At 43.1% G+C, this 15,409-nt stretch overlaps 1 protein-coding gene across 1 annotated transcript in view; it reads right to left on the bottom strand.

Annotated features, from left to right (window-relative positions):
• kiaa1549lb (KIAA1549-like b) overlaps nucleotides 1-15,409 on the bottom strand; it is a 77,256-nt gene that overhangs the window by 40,895 nt on the left and 20,952 nt on the right. The window contains exon 2 of the mRNA XM_069657862.1: nucleotides 272-643. Coding sequence (XP_069513963.1) covers nucleotides 272-643 — 372 coding nt within the window. The remainder of the gene's footprint in view (nucleotides 1-271; nucleotides 644-15,409) is intronic.

Genomic DNA, 15,409 nt, shown 5'->3' with positions numbered 1-15,409 from the left:
GGACTGGACCCAAACTGTTGACCTTGAGATGAGGCAGCTTTGTTTATCCACCCATCAGAAGTTGAAAACACAGAGAATACAGATGATAACACAGAGGAGGTGGATTGAGCTGATGGAGACAGTGATGGCAATGAAGATGATACTGTTGACGATGGAAACAATGAGACATTTCCATCCATAGAAGACACACGTGATGGGCGTGAGACAGTCCATGCATTTGCAACAGCCTGAGTTGGTGCGGTGTGTTGGCGAGACATTTTGAAAGTCAGACCTGAGCTGGCGGGGAGGATCCTATCTCCCCCAGACGATGAAGAGGAGGAGGACATCTCTGAGCCCTGGCTGGAACTATGTGAAGGCCATTGGGTGGTTTGGGCATCGTCCCTTGTGATAGTCGGCAAGGTTCGACTTCGATCAAGGCTCACAGGATGTTTGACAGTTCCTGCCATGACAGTTAAGACAGAAGAAAAGGCAGGCTGCCCTGGTAGACCTTCCACCTCAGACTCTGAGTCACCATCTGAATGGACGACTGAGAAAGGCACCTCCTCCGCCACAGACAGGTCAGCCAATGGATGAGCAGAAGCAGCTGTGACCGCAGGGTCGCTCGGTAAAGACGAGGAGCCAGAGGCATCATAGGTGGGTTTTTCTGTGAATGGAAAAGAAAGTGAAAAGATGAAAAGTGATGGTTACAAGGCCGGCCTTTCAAGCTGAAGCTACATTTAATCCCATTTCGAAGGAGTCAATGAAAATGCTCGTATGAGGCACACGTAATAGTGTTTGAAATAACATCTTCTGGCTGTGTTATTTTGTAGCCATTGATCAGCTATCAGACATTACAAAAACACATTTTGGGTTGCCAGGTTTGTCAGACCTCTTCCGACGAACTATGTAACGCTAGCATTGCTACTGAATGACCTCTCACCTAGTCTGGCATAACATTGGCTAACATATACACCCATACTAATATATCAACAAGCTAAATTGTCCGATATAAGGGACTAGCGCTAGTTGTGTGTTGTATCATCCTTTTTATTTGCCAACAATGTAGTTACAAATTTAGGAAATCCATTAATCAATACTGACTGTTTCTTATTCTCTAATAAGCCATCAAGTCTGCGGTTGTAAATGTTAGTAAGCCATTAACAAAGAGTATTTACAACAATCCATCAAGTATGCCGCTGAGAATGTTAATGAGTTGTTAATAAATGCATTTTGGCTCAGATTCTCTGCAGCTCTCTCTCGAAGTTAAGTGGTCAAATCCCCATTAGGGGGTCTTCCTAAAAGCTATTTGAAAAACAAAGAGGAGGCGTTATTCTAGGAAGAGAAGCCAATTGTTTTTTTTCCTTGCTCACAACCTGGCAGCCCAAAAGCTGTTCTTCTTACTAATGACTCAGAACTGATTTATAAGCCAAAAAACTGTCTGAAATGACATGTCGCCGCTGTCCTATTAACTGGCAGCGTGAAAAATCTAATGACCTAAGCAGTGTGCATATTTATTCAGCCTGCGTGTCAGCACAGAATTACCTTCTCTGAACATGACAGATGAAGCCATTACAAAGAGCCAGGTATGTCACACCAGCATGTACGAGTCCTGATTCAAACAGTGCAAGTTGTTGCAGATGGCTGCGGTTGTCAGGAACGATTGTAACACTGTTAAATACGCTGTCAAAGTTATAATAAATAATTCACTGACTTTCAAATACAATTTTTGAATTGACTGTAAAGTTGTAATCATTTTGACCCGTGCCAAGGTGAACACACATCACAAACACAGATAGTTACAGCCAGTACACCAAGGGCAGACATTTATGTATTCCCAAAGGAGAGAAAAAGAGACAATCTTCAAAGTGGAACAAATAGAATTATTCAAGAGATGGAAGCCCTGTGCACAAGTTTGGCAAAGATAAAGCTACTTCTAAAAACAGACAATGGACTCATGTTGCAGTGCTCTTTGCCTGTGCACAGATATTGCTGCAGGAAAGAGATATGGAGGTTTACATTACGGTAACTTCCACGAAGAAGCTCGAGGTTATTAATGCACCAAGACAGCCAATGTGGAGTTGTCTCTCATCAATTCAAGTCCTGTCCTCTCCTTTTATTCTCCACACATCCCCGACATCCATATAGGGTTTCCTCTATCCATTTATAAAGCTTTGCAGTCCTGTCACACCTTCCACCCCCTCAGCATGTTTCCCCTGCTCAAGTGCACCCAGCTACACTCACATACAACTCCTTCAGTGTTGGAGGAGCACAAGCAGGAGAGGAGCTGGGTTTAGGGGGAACCTTTTCATTATAAATGTGTATCCATATTGTAAAGCACAAGAGAAACTCACAATGTCATATTTCCCTTGCACTGCTTTTTTAAGTTCACTTTAATAAAAACACACTTTGAACATAAAGCGTATAATTCTGAGATTCGTCCAGCTCATACTGTGGAAATTACAGAGGCCCTTGAGTCCATGTTTTCTGAATTATACACACAATGATTAGCCTGAGGCAGTGTGTACTCACACAGCTGGCTCTGTGAAGCTATCTGAGAACAGTTTTTTTCCATCTTCTGATATTTGCTAACCCTAACATGAGAAGTGTAATAGGATCCAGCACCTACAGATTCAGTTAAGTTCCAGGTCACTAACCCTGTATGTGTTCTTAAATGTCACCAATACCCCAGAAAATTGGCTTAATGCTTTTTATAATTTGTTTTCATGGGAATAAATCTCTGAATTTCATTAACCGCTATCATTCGCGTCTGAAAGATTGTCCTTTCATGCTATAAAAATGATTCCTCGTTAATTCCTTTTCTTAAATAAATCACTAATGTGCTGAAATGTGATTAGTGAAATTGCTACATTGCAATTTTAATCCACTCTTAACAAACAGGAATGTGTAAAACAAAGAGTGGGAGGGAGGAAAATGGATTTCTGTGTTTCCCAAATGAGCTGTAAGATTACAAAGGGTATCTGTCTACTTCAAGGCCACCGAAAGGTCAGTCAGTCAAACCGCCCTGTCATCAAAATGATAGAAAACTTCCTGGCCCCCTTCCCTTCCCTGCTTAGCGTGCCCAGCAGAAACGTGAATGTGGGTGCTCGGGACTGCGGCCAGGTGGAACGGAGGTGTGGAGTCCACCCGTGGTGTGCCACCTGCTCCGACTGAGCCGAGCATATGGGAGGATTTTAACAATGGACGAGAGAGGACAAGGTGTGCAGATTAAAGGAGGAAGTGATGGAGACTGAGGGTGAGCTGCAAGGTGTGGAAAACAGAAAGTCACACACACAGACCAACAAAGACCAGAGGAATAGGGGCAGCAGTTGGGTGAAAGAGTGGTACAAGAAGGAGGAAATGATTGAATTTGAATTAAAGTGTCAACATTACATATGTCTGCAGGTTTGTTCCAACAAAAGTGATTTACTTGCAGCAGTTAGCACGGTCGCCATACAGCTACAAGGTTCCTGGTTCGAATCCTGGCTTAGACAAAGTGGGCCTCTCTGTGTGGAGTGTGCATGTTCTCCTCGAACATGTGTGTGTTCCCTCCAGGTACTCCAGCTTCCTCCCACAGTCCAAAGACATGCTCGTTTGGTTCATTGGTGACTATAAGTTGTCCATAGGTGTGAGTGTGAAAGGTTGTCTGCCTCTATGACCCGCTAATAAAGGCCAATTGTCTCTTTTCCCATTGCCAGTGGAGTAAACTCCTGTTGGTCTCTTTTCTGCTATGTCACCGTCTGACATCACAAACGTGCCGGAGACAGGGTTAGTAAACAGTGAAGATGTTACGGTGGTGAGGTCTTTATTGTATCTACACTGAACAAAAATATAAACACAACACTTTTGTTTTTGTTCCCATTTTTCATGAGCTGAACTCAAAGATCTGAGACTTTTTCTGTGTACACAAAAGGCCTATTTCTCTCAAATATTGTTCACAAATTTGTCTAAATCTGTGTTAGTGAGCACTTCTCCTTTGCCGAGATAATCCATCCACCTCACAGGTGTGCCATATCAAGATGCTGATTAGACAGCATGATTATTGCACAGGTGTGCCTTTTTGAGGGAGCGTGCAATTGGCATGCTGACTGCAGGAATGTCCACCAGAGCTGTTGTCCATGAATTGAATGTTCATTTCTCTACCATAAGGCGTCTCCAAAGGCGTTTCAGAGAATTTGGCAGTACATCCAACCGGCCTCACAACTGCAGATTTAGACAAATTTGTGAACAATATTTGAGAGAAATAGGCCTTTTGTGTGAACAGGAAAAGCAAAACCAAAAGTGTTGTGTTTATATTTTTGGAACGATGTTCAAGCGCTTGCGAGTTACAGATGGAGCATAGCATCGTGCCGAAAAAGGGGGCAGCATGTCGACACGGGTTTGGTTTTCCCATCAATGCCGATCGGAGCCGAGGCGATAATTGCCGGGGTCTACTGCAGAGTCATTTGACCCGGGTCTGAATGCCAATTGTAACCTTTCCCACTAAGCAAAAAAGCCGGGGTTTTTGACCAGGGGGAAAGGGGCTATAGTGTCAGCCCTGTGATTGACTGATATCAGTCCAGGGTGTACCCCGCCTCTTGCCCTATGACAGCTGGGTTTGGCTCCAGGCCCCCACGACCCTGAAGAGGATAAGCGGTATATATATTGGATGAATATTCTCACGCTATTCAGTCTTTTAAGCAGATGATGTCACCTACTGCTACTAATGCTAACTTCTTGGTGTGGTTGACATTATAGAGGGAGTAGCGCTCAAACCAATAGTCAAAAAGTGAAAATGACATCAGCGGGCTTGAGTGAGAACCAGCAAAAAAAAAAAAAGAACAATGAGCCGGCTCTCGTAAAAGAACGGAGTCATAAGATCCGGCTCCCTTCAAAGAGCTGTAATTCCCAACATTAGCCAAAATGTGCTGGTTCTGCCTCTTAAATATCCTTAAATATCAAACTTTTCTTTCTTTCTCAGCTTTTTAAATTAAAATAAGAAACGTTTTTTGGACAAAGAAGCGTTTTGAAGATGTCACCTTGGCTTGGGAAAAAGGGAAATGGGAAATTGGAATCGCCATTTTTGACATTTTAAGAACTGTAAGATTAATGGATCACAAAAATAATGATTAGCTGCTGCTGTGCAAGCAAGTAAAAGCTTAAACTAACATATTCTTCAGCCTCTTAAACCCCACTGACTTGCTGATGGATCAGTCTTTATTTCACACCTGTGCTCTGCAGCCAAAGATTGATTGTTCAAATCCTCAGAACTTTGTTTGAAATGTATCCGTCAACCCAGAGCTTACAAAAATATGTTAAGATGAATTTGGGAGGTGTGTGCAAATGAATGCACACAACACTTAGGATACTTTCATTTAACGGTTGCCGCCATAAAAGACACTGCATGTTTTGTTTGCATATTTAAATGAGTGTAAAACATCTTATAGCTTCAACAAAGAGTTGGAATATGCCGATACAGAAAAGATTGTTTTATCAACTTTAAAGCTACTTTATAGGAATTAAAAGAACATGACATGATTGTTAAAGGGGTTAAATACCAATGAGATTATATCCTCCTGTAAGAAATGTACACCGATCAGCCATTACATTATGACCACTGACAGGTGAAGTGAATAACATTATCTTGTTACACTGGCACCTGTCAGTCTGTGGGATATGTTCGGCAGCAAGTGAATATTTTGTCCTCGAAGTTGATGTGTTAGAAGCAGGAAAAATGGGCAAGCGTAAGGATGTGAGTGACTGACAATTTTGACAAGGGCCAAGTTGTAATGGTTAGACATCTAGGATAGAGCATCTCCAAAACTGCAGCTCTTGTGGGGTGTTCCCAATCTGCAGTGGTCAGTACCTACCAAAAGTGGGCCAAGGAAGGAAAACCAGTGAACTGGGGACAGGGTCAAGGGCCATGCTGACCCCTGTCCACTGCTGAAAGTGCCTACAATGGACACATTTGCTTCAGAACTGGACCATGGAGCAATGGAAGAAGGTGGCCTGGTCTGATGAATCACGAGAAGACGAGCCGGTGGAGGCAGTGTGATGCTTTGGGCAATGTTCTGCTAGGAAACTTTGGGTCCTGCAATTCATGTGGATGTTACTTTGACACGTACCACCTACCTAAACAATGCTGATCAAGTACACCCCTTCATGGAAACGGTATTCCCTAATGGCAGTGGCCTCTTTCAGCAGGATAAAGCTCCCTGCCACACTGCAGAGACGGTTCAGGAATGGTTTGAGGAACACGAAGAGTTCAAGGTGTTGACTTGGCCTCCAAATTCCCCAGATCTCAATCCAATCGAGCATCTGTGGGATGTGCTGGACAAACAAGTCTGATCATGGAGGCTCCACCTCGCGACTTACAGGACTTAAAGGATCTGCTGCTGACGTCTTGGTGCCAGATACCTCAGCACACCTTCAGAGGTCTAATGAAGTCCATGCCTCGACGGGTCAGGGCTGTTTTGGCAGCAAAAGGTGGACCTACACAATAATAGGCAGGTAGTCATAATGTTATGGCTGATCGGTGTATACTCTGCATATGTTTGATCCATAAAATATTGTGGTTTTGGGATTCTTCTTTATTCAAGAGGCAGCAACGTGATCCTGACTCGCCTCTTAAACTCCCAGCAAACACACAGACCTCAATTCCACACTAATTCTTTCCCCTCTGCATCCGTCACTATCTTTGAGCTACCAGGACACAGACATGACACTGCCGGGGCTCCCGCTGCTGCGCTCACATTATACACTGCTTCCCCTTTTGCTTTGAGCTGTTTTTGTTCTCTCATGTGCGGAAAATGGTAAACAAGAGAGTAAAATTCAACAGTGAGGTGGATGGAAGCCTGAGAGAAGAGAAACACATTTAAGAAGTCTGGTCAACTGCTTCTGAGGAAGTGCTTCATCCATCCCTCCTGACTGTTCACAGAAGGCGCTTTGAGCTGTTGTTGATGTATTGAAATGATAAATTCAGAGTTAAGGTCTGGAAGGAGGGAATTCTGATTGAACTTGTATTATTAATTTACAACCCTCTCTGTTTTCTGTCCATGTATGGAGGCCGCATGGAAGAGGAGGGTGGTAGTATCGCCAAGCACTGCTGCGGTGACAGTATGGATGGAAGCACTATTTTTTTTAAACTGCACAGCAGGCTATGACACGCATCAGCTGTCTGGAACACAGCCCAGCGGACACTTAACCCTGCAACCACGCAGAGGCGTGTACAGGGTTTTAAAAGAGATGTTCATTCAGTCATTCAGTTGTCTATTACACCCGACAAAGAGGTGACTGTATGTTTTTGGTCCTGCTAAACTGTTTGTCCGTGGCCAAGAGGACAAAGAAACATGTCATTAGTTTGTGGAGAGATTCCAGGATTGTTTAAAAAAGCAGATTATATTCACCTTATTACTAGCTCCAATGATCCCTTGCATGAAATATGGACTCAACATCCAGTGCGCCCTGTCACTTAACTCGAACATGTCCTCTGCCTTCTACTAGCATGGCATGGGAGGGGAGGGGCAACCTGAAGAAGTGGACACAGATGAAGTTGTAGTAGCATATTTAGCTAACATTACTATATTGACTTTGTTGCTCCTGCAAGGTTGGTCAGGTTTTGTTAAAGGTGGGACCAGTGTTCCCGCTACAGACATTTTGGCGGTCTGCCTCTGCAAAATTATTGTTTTGCTTTCAGATTTCCATGGTGTGTCCTGAAGTAGCAATTAAAGGACTCTACGGAGATTTCCGCTCCAAATGAACGGTCGTTCGCTCTCTCTCTTTGTTGAGGAAGAGCACTGAAACAGTGACAGGAGTCACAGGACATCAATCACTCGAGAAGTCTTGGCAACCAATTAAACAACAGCGGGACCAGTTTACTTCTAACAGCAAAACAGGTCCGCTCCGCATTGCTGACATCGGACGCTCTCTGTCAAAACAGAATTAAATGCAGTTCTATTACGCAATGTAAACTACGTGCAGTTGTCCGCTCAATCTCAAACTTTCAGCTCCCTGGCGATGTCCCTCCAGCCAGGTAAACACTTTTTGCAGTCAGGTCATATGTCCCTACTGTAAATGCACTGACTGTCGCTGTTTATAAAGCTTATAAAAGGTGCAGTTGTCATTTGATAACGATCAATCGTTTTGCTAAGCTAAAAGCTTATGGCAGCTATGTTAGCTTATACTAGTATACTTCAAATATAGTGGAGTTACCAACATTGTTAATAAGTCTGCTGATTATGACTTTGCCATACTTGTTTGCCTGTTGTGCTAAATATAGAATCTAATATTATCTTGTAGCCTGATTGTCACTTGTTGCAGCTGTGGTCATGTTATGTGGAGCTAGCATCTAAAGTGTCAACATTACCTATCAGGACAAGAGGAAAGTATTCCAATGGAAAGCCACTTGGGATGCTTTTTGGCTGAACACATGAATCCTTTAGAAGGGCTTTGGTGGAGATGAGGGGCGATGGATGGGTCTAACAAACACAAGACTTCGACCGAGGAGACCAGAGTTCAAATCCTTTGTCAGATTAAAGGCCAAAAGTTTAACATGCAGTTTTAATGCCTTAAAACAAATGACATGCCACCACCACGTAATGCGGTCCTAAGAGGACACTTCTTTAAGATCAGCTTGATTCACTGTATTTTTCACACTTGGATTCAGATCCAGATGCAGGTTTCTCGCCTTGTTTATTACCCTAATAATGAAGACGTTTTGCAGAGTTTATAGCCTTGGTGGAGGAATGCACTCAGTGCACCCGGCGCTCTCTAGTTAATAAATCTTTTTGTTTTGTAACTATCTTGCAAAGTGCGCTTCTAACAGCTACCACATCAAAGCATCTTTCCCTTCTCATTGATAAAATGATAGAAAACAAATACCTGAAGGAAAAAACAGCTCTGGGCAATAAAGTGACTCAGGGGAGGCTGAGCACTCTCGCTGTTTATTTCTGTCTGTCCTCCCTCTCTCTCTCTTTTTCTCTCTGCTCCAAATACAAGTCGGCCCATCCACTGACGCTCATCTTTTCCAGCATGACATGTCGACACACTGACTTCTGTCCTGATGCAGCTCGGGACGCTGTAGTCATGGCTTATGTTGTTGCACTCTGTCCACTCTTATTACTTATCACCCACGCTGTTCTCCTCTGTCCTTGTCCCGCAGTTTGAGCTAGCCACTGAGCAATATGATGACATACGAGACAACCGAGATTTGTTAACAAGTGCACATGGAAAAGCATACTTTGCAGCTAAATATAACTGGTACATTGTGCTTAAAAGCCCGGCACTACATTTAGCTCTTGCTCTCTGTATCACTCTATACATAGGGGTACATTAGGATTATGCTCCTATTGAGTGTCTCTTTGTTCTCCACTGCAGGCACCGGCTCAGTTAAACACACCAGAGAGCCATTATTCAGAGCTTTTAGTGAGCTTTTTGGAAGGTGACAGGGGACGCATTCCCGCCACTCTCATATCAGGGATCATATATCTGCTAGCTCAAACCCTTTTTGGCGGAAAACAGACGGACAGCAGCCAAACTTGATTGATTTCTGGGCCTTATTATGTAAATTCAGAAATGAAGGTGCTGCGACAATTAAGTTGACAGAGGAAGTGGACGCAGTTCTGCTGAGCAAAACAAACTATTCCAGGAAATAAAACAGATCTAATGTCAACGCTTTTACAGAGCTGCTGTATTATGTTAATGATGTAATATGGAACAAAACTGTGCCACAGTATAGTACAGAGTACATTTGATATGCACAGATAGTCATGTGATTAGGTCCCTAAATGTGGAACAAAATGTGCCGACCGACGGATAAAAAGGCTCTCCCTCACTGTGCAATGGCTCCCAGGCCTTATTGTCCACATAACAAGAAAACAACAACGACCATATCTCTCAAATATCTCACAAAAACATGCTTATCATTGAGCCACATTTGCTCAATGTTGTCGTCTAACCGGCCCCCACTGATTGTCCCTCCATGCTTCATTAAGTGCTCTTTTTTGTGCTGACATTGTATGCAAAAAACCTATTGAGGTTTCCCAGTGAAACAAAGCTGGGGAAAAGGAACTTATAAACATGTATGGGATTTTTTCAAAGATAACACATGAACACAAACGTGTTTCAGAAAAAGTTTGTATCTCTTATCTGCAGCAAACGACGAAAATAAACCATCAGACTGAAAAGTATTATATCAGCAGTACGGGGGCAGAACAGTCTAAATGCATAAAGATGGTGTTAAAGCATGAATGACCTTTAGAGTCGGTCAAACGCCTTGTTTCCTTTTTATTTCTGTTCTTCTACTGACAGAAACAAGCGTGCCCTAATCCTCTACACTCGATACTGAAAAGTCAGAGCAAAGAAAACCCTCAAGATGCTGATAAATAAATGTGAAAGAAACACTCTTGAGGCAGTTTGAAATAACATTTCTAGCACTGAACGGACTAAATAAATTTAGCATGCATTTGTAGCTTTGATGAAAGATCTTTTGGAGAAGCTCAGGCTTTTTGGGAGGGTAATCGCTGAGTGGCTAATTCAATATTAATATTAGACAGACAGCAGCGCGTTAGCATCATTAGCCGAGCAGTCAAATATACTGTGGTGCTGCTTTACACGTCAGCAGGAGGAGGCAGGACTGATACTGTGCGTGTGGCTGAGAAACACACTTCACTCTTTGCTTTGCAATGTACTGTTAAAGTGGACACTGAGGAATAAAAAAAACTCAAACATCTTATAAGTTGAAGGAAAACATTATAGCCCTCACAAATATGAGTGTCAACCTGCCTTTCTAAAGTGTATTTAAAGTGAAAGAGCAGACCTTTTTGCTTGTCATACCAAGGAAAGCATTTACAAGTAGGGTTGCCTATAGTTGACAGTCATCAACCACAGACACTTAGAGACCTCCAGCATCATAACTTTGTAATTTAAAGGCCCCACTCCCAACCAGGTCCGACTACTGTCCATCCATCCATCCATCATCTATACTGCCTATAAACTTCAGGGTCGCTGGGGGGGCTGGAGCATATCCCAGCTTTCATTGGGCGAGAGGTGGGGTACACCCTGGACTGATCGCCAGCTGATAAACAGACAGACAATCATTCACACTCACATTCACACATACAGGCAATTTTAGAGCCACCATTAACCTAACGAGCATGTCTTTGGACTGTGGGAGGAAGCCGGAGAACCGTGATCCTAACCATGAACCTTCTAGCTGTGAATGGACTGCTGCACCTTCCTTTGTCATCTGTGTTGTAAAAACGTTGTATTTCTTCACAGTTTGAGATATTAAAAGTGTGGGTTCTGTTTAAATTGTGTCACAAATTCCACCAGCACTTAGTTCATTCTAACCTGGTTTTGTTGGTCTTGTCGTCGAATCCCGCCACTCCCTCATGCCCTGCAATCAGCTCACTCCCCCCACCTGGTTTACATCTCCTCGCCTGCGGCTCGTTCCCTAATCAGCCTCTCACTTTCACTTGTTACCTGCCAGGTTTTCTTGTGTGTTTTGCCAAGCCCTCCAGCTATTGCCTGATCTGCCTGGTTTCCCCCCTCTTTACTGATTTTGGATACCTGCCTGCTCCTCTTCAGATTTGTTTGCCTGTTGGACCGATCTCCAGGTGTTGGCTTTTGACTTCTCAGTAAACTCTTCCGTCGTTGTTACTTCAGTTGTGAAGTTAGCTAGCATAGATTGAGTTATACAATCCCAGCCCACCACAGACTTTCAAACAGCAGCATATTAGCAAGCGGTTACCAATGTCTGGTTAAAAAATGTTTTACCTGACTCCATTGCCATTCATCATCAGAGCAGAGAGTGCCTCAGCAGCCAACAGACTCGAGTCAAGCTGCCCTGTTTTGTGGTTGTAAGGTTTGTTTATCATGCTGTTGTGTATTTATAGTTATATTACATACTGTAATTAGACCTAGTGGTGCTAGCTGAACCTAAACAAACTGGTAGTCTGCCATTATTGTTGTAGTGTCAGGACCATGCTCAATAAGTTATATATAGTGCTTTTCTAGTCTTCCGACCACTCAAAGCACGCTTACACTACATGTCACATTCACACAATGACCAAAGTGCAAATTTCCAATCAGATCTATAACCATTCACACCCGATGGCTATGCCACCGGGAGCAATTTGGGGTTCAGTGTCCTGCCCAAGAACACTTCAACATGTGACCGTAGCAGTCAGGGACCCAACCTTCCGATTAAGAGACGATCGACTCTACCACTGAGCAACAGCCGCGCCAAAATGAAGTGATAATGTCATTGTTGTTGTCCCTGGAGTTTTGAAATATCTTCACCATAAAAGGTTTTTTCAAAACTCTCACATTAAGTGACCCAAATACCCTTTTTATGTTGACAAGGGGCAAAAACATCTGTTATTAAATACCCATGTACTTGTTAACAAGGCCGAAGTATCCCAATAGCTGATGGCTGGTTGCTGAACAGGCTCACTAAAATGTTATTGAAGCGTCTCCTCCAATAACTTCAAAAGTTCTACATAAAGATAAAGTTACTCCTCTACATCTACATCATTTCTTGGATTCGACTGGTTAAGTTGAATGAATTGGGCGCACTTCATCCTAAAAAAAAACACTGATCATTACAGATTCATGGTATATAAAACTGTAGGAATATTTTCACAGTGAAATATCCCTTTGATGCGTGGAGCGATCAGATGAACCTGGCTCAGGCAGACGGGATGACTGCGAGTCAGACAGCTCAGTAGGGCACTGCAGGCAATCACAGTCCCATTAAAACCACCAAACGTAAGTCATCTTTCACGTCAGCACCGCGCCAGAGGCAACGCTGGCCTGTGAACTGTCAAGGTAGAGAGCAGAGCGAGCATGTGCCGGAGGTAGAGATAAAAGCAAAGGTAAATACATGGACTGACTTGCCATGGGAGCGTCATATAAATGAGATGTAACGATTGCATTTACGTTTCATCTCAAAGAGGGTGGAATTTTTTATCATTCAGTTTGTGCAAATACAGTCATTGTCCTGGCATAACCTTACACACACAGAGAAAGGAGGTTTGATGGTCGTCTCCTGGGCCGTGCGTATCAGATCAGGCAGTGGAGGAGTTGCTGTGTGCCGCGGCTGTGATGGTCTGGGGATTACAGAAGCCGTTTGACGTGGCAGGCTGTGTGTGTGTGAAATGACAGGTGGGGTGAAAGGAGGGCATCAGATAGTGACGTGGCAGCTGACAGGACAGCGTACAGGGACAGGATGAAGGTTATCCTGATTGAATATTCACTACGCTTAATTCTTCACACATTAATTGATTCAATAAAAGGGGGCATATTTGTCACATACAGGTAGAACAACAAACAGAAGCGATGGTTCCCTGCGGAGTGTTTGACCTCTAGCAGTACAATGAAGCTGCTTTTCTATGAATAGGTCCCCCAAGGACGCACAATGGTGACTCACTACACAGTCCTGACAGTGGTTTCACATTATTCCACTGATCTACAGGTGGGGGTAACACAGTCAGATATGCTGCAGTGCAGCAGCAGAGGCAGGGAGGAAGAATAAAACCTGGTAAATAGGATGGAAACAACTTAAATGTCAGCCATGCAAATATTCTTTTTATTCATTACATTTCTGAGATTTAGTTAGATTTAGGTACGTTAAATAAATGTAGACCTTCTTGTGTTTCTTTAGGGCCCCTTTAAGTTTACTGAAAACAGGATTATGGGGCTTTGCCTACAGTGAAATTTGATGTTGGGACAGTCAAGGATAACTGTCATTCTCTATGCTGCAGCATCTGGCTTACTATTGAGCCACGACGCATGATTATATACTCAACCCACATAGGAAAATTAAAGAAAGTCAAGGGTCCATTATCAGAAATTGGAGCCTGATAAGTAGCCAGCTGAGAGAGGTTCACAAGCATTACTATCATGTTTCAAATCTACTCTGGTTCTTTGGGCAGAGATTCCTCAACAGTGAGTGATAATGACGAGAATGCCATATGTAATGGGGCTGAACGATATGTCGTTTAACAATCGCAACTGTGATGTGCGCATGCGCATAGTCACATCGCAACATGTGCGATAGTGAAGCAAATTTTATCGAAACACGTCAAGCTGCTACTTTATTGTTGCTCGGTGCAAAACAAAAACATGTCAGTTTCTTGTTTTCCATCACTAAGCTACAGGAAAAGTCTGATTTCACATTAGTGCAGCTCTTTACCAGTGAGTGACCTGACCGCTGTGCATGCTGTCTGTGTTTCACCTGCCTATGAACTGTGAACAAGCACGCAAACACTGCTGCCGTCACAGATAATGTCGGTGGGATGATCGAGGCGGACGCTCTGTTACGCGAGCCGGCTTATAAGCTAGTTTATTCCCGTTGTCAGCGGCACCTCGTCCTGGTGCTGGTTAACGCTGGGGCTACGTACACAGAATGTTCATGCAGTGGACGTGCCGTGGAGCCTCTACTTTTAACGTCTACAGTTGCTGTGTGTCAACAGAAAGTATATACGGTGAGCTTTCATTTAAAAAAGTGACTGTCACGGGGCTGATCACGCTGATTAAATATACATTTGAACATCGTTAGAAGTGGTGGATGACATGACGTAAAAGTAGCACAACTTCAACCCGCAAGTTTATTTGTATTTATTTTGTAAAGAAACGTGTCGCTCCACCTGTACTTTTTCTACTTTTTCATGTGGGTGTCAGAGTCACTGAACTAAATGTTGTAAAACATCCTCGCTGCTTTTACACAATAAATATCACTATGTTAGTTTTGTCCAATATTGTGCAGCCCTAATATTTAATAAGCTTTTTTATTCTTATATGAATTCAACATAATTTTTCACTTGTATATTAATCTCTTTATATCTTTCATACACTTCTTTTTTTTACCTATACGCACAATACCTCTATGATGGGAGCATACAGTAAGGATGCCTATGATAGCTGGCAGACAGCCCGAAAAAGAACATCTGTGATCATTTAGACTAAATGCTTTTCCTTGTATGGACCGGAATGCCTGGACTCTTGCTCTCTGTGTGATTTATATGTATTGAATTTGTGATGATGAATTCTATAAATGCACGCTTGTACAGGCTTCTGGTCTGCTTAGTCTCAGTGCAGACTGTGGGTTGTGCTTTGGATCTGACCACATGTGTATAAACAATCTTGAGTACAAATCGACTTGTGACCTGATTGATTTCACCTCCATCGGATCCAGACGAACAGAATCTGTCAGTGTGAGAAACGAGTGAATAACCCACAGGACTGAGCTGGATTAACATTAATAAAAGAAGGGTAAATAGGTCAGAATCATGACCTACTATTAAAGCATCTTCAAGCTAGCCTCACATATTACAGCTCTACTATCTAACGTCACTAAATTAGAGTTAAAGTAATTTGTCTCTGCAGAGTGACCTCTGCAAAGGGTCGAGGCCTGCAGTCTGCTATTGAAAGACCAATACATCACCGGGAGGGG

The sequence above is a fragment of the Semicossyphus pulcher genome, unplaced genomic scaffold, assembly GCF_022749685.1.
Source record: "Semicossyphus pulcher isolate SPU_LCO1_2020_fin unplaced genomic scaffold, fSemPul1.0.p SCAF_1, whole genome shotgun sequence".
Taxonomy (NCBI): Eukaryota; Metazoa; Chordata; class Actinopteri; order Labriformes; family Labridae; genus Semicossyphus; species Semicossyphus pulcher.
The sequence above is the reverse complement of the archived record's forward strand: the minus strand, read 5'-3'. Positions and strand labels throughout refer to the sequence as shown.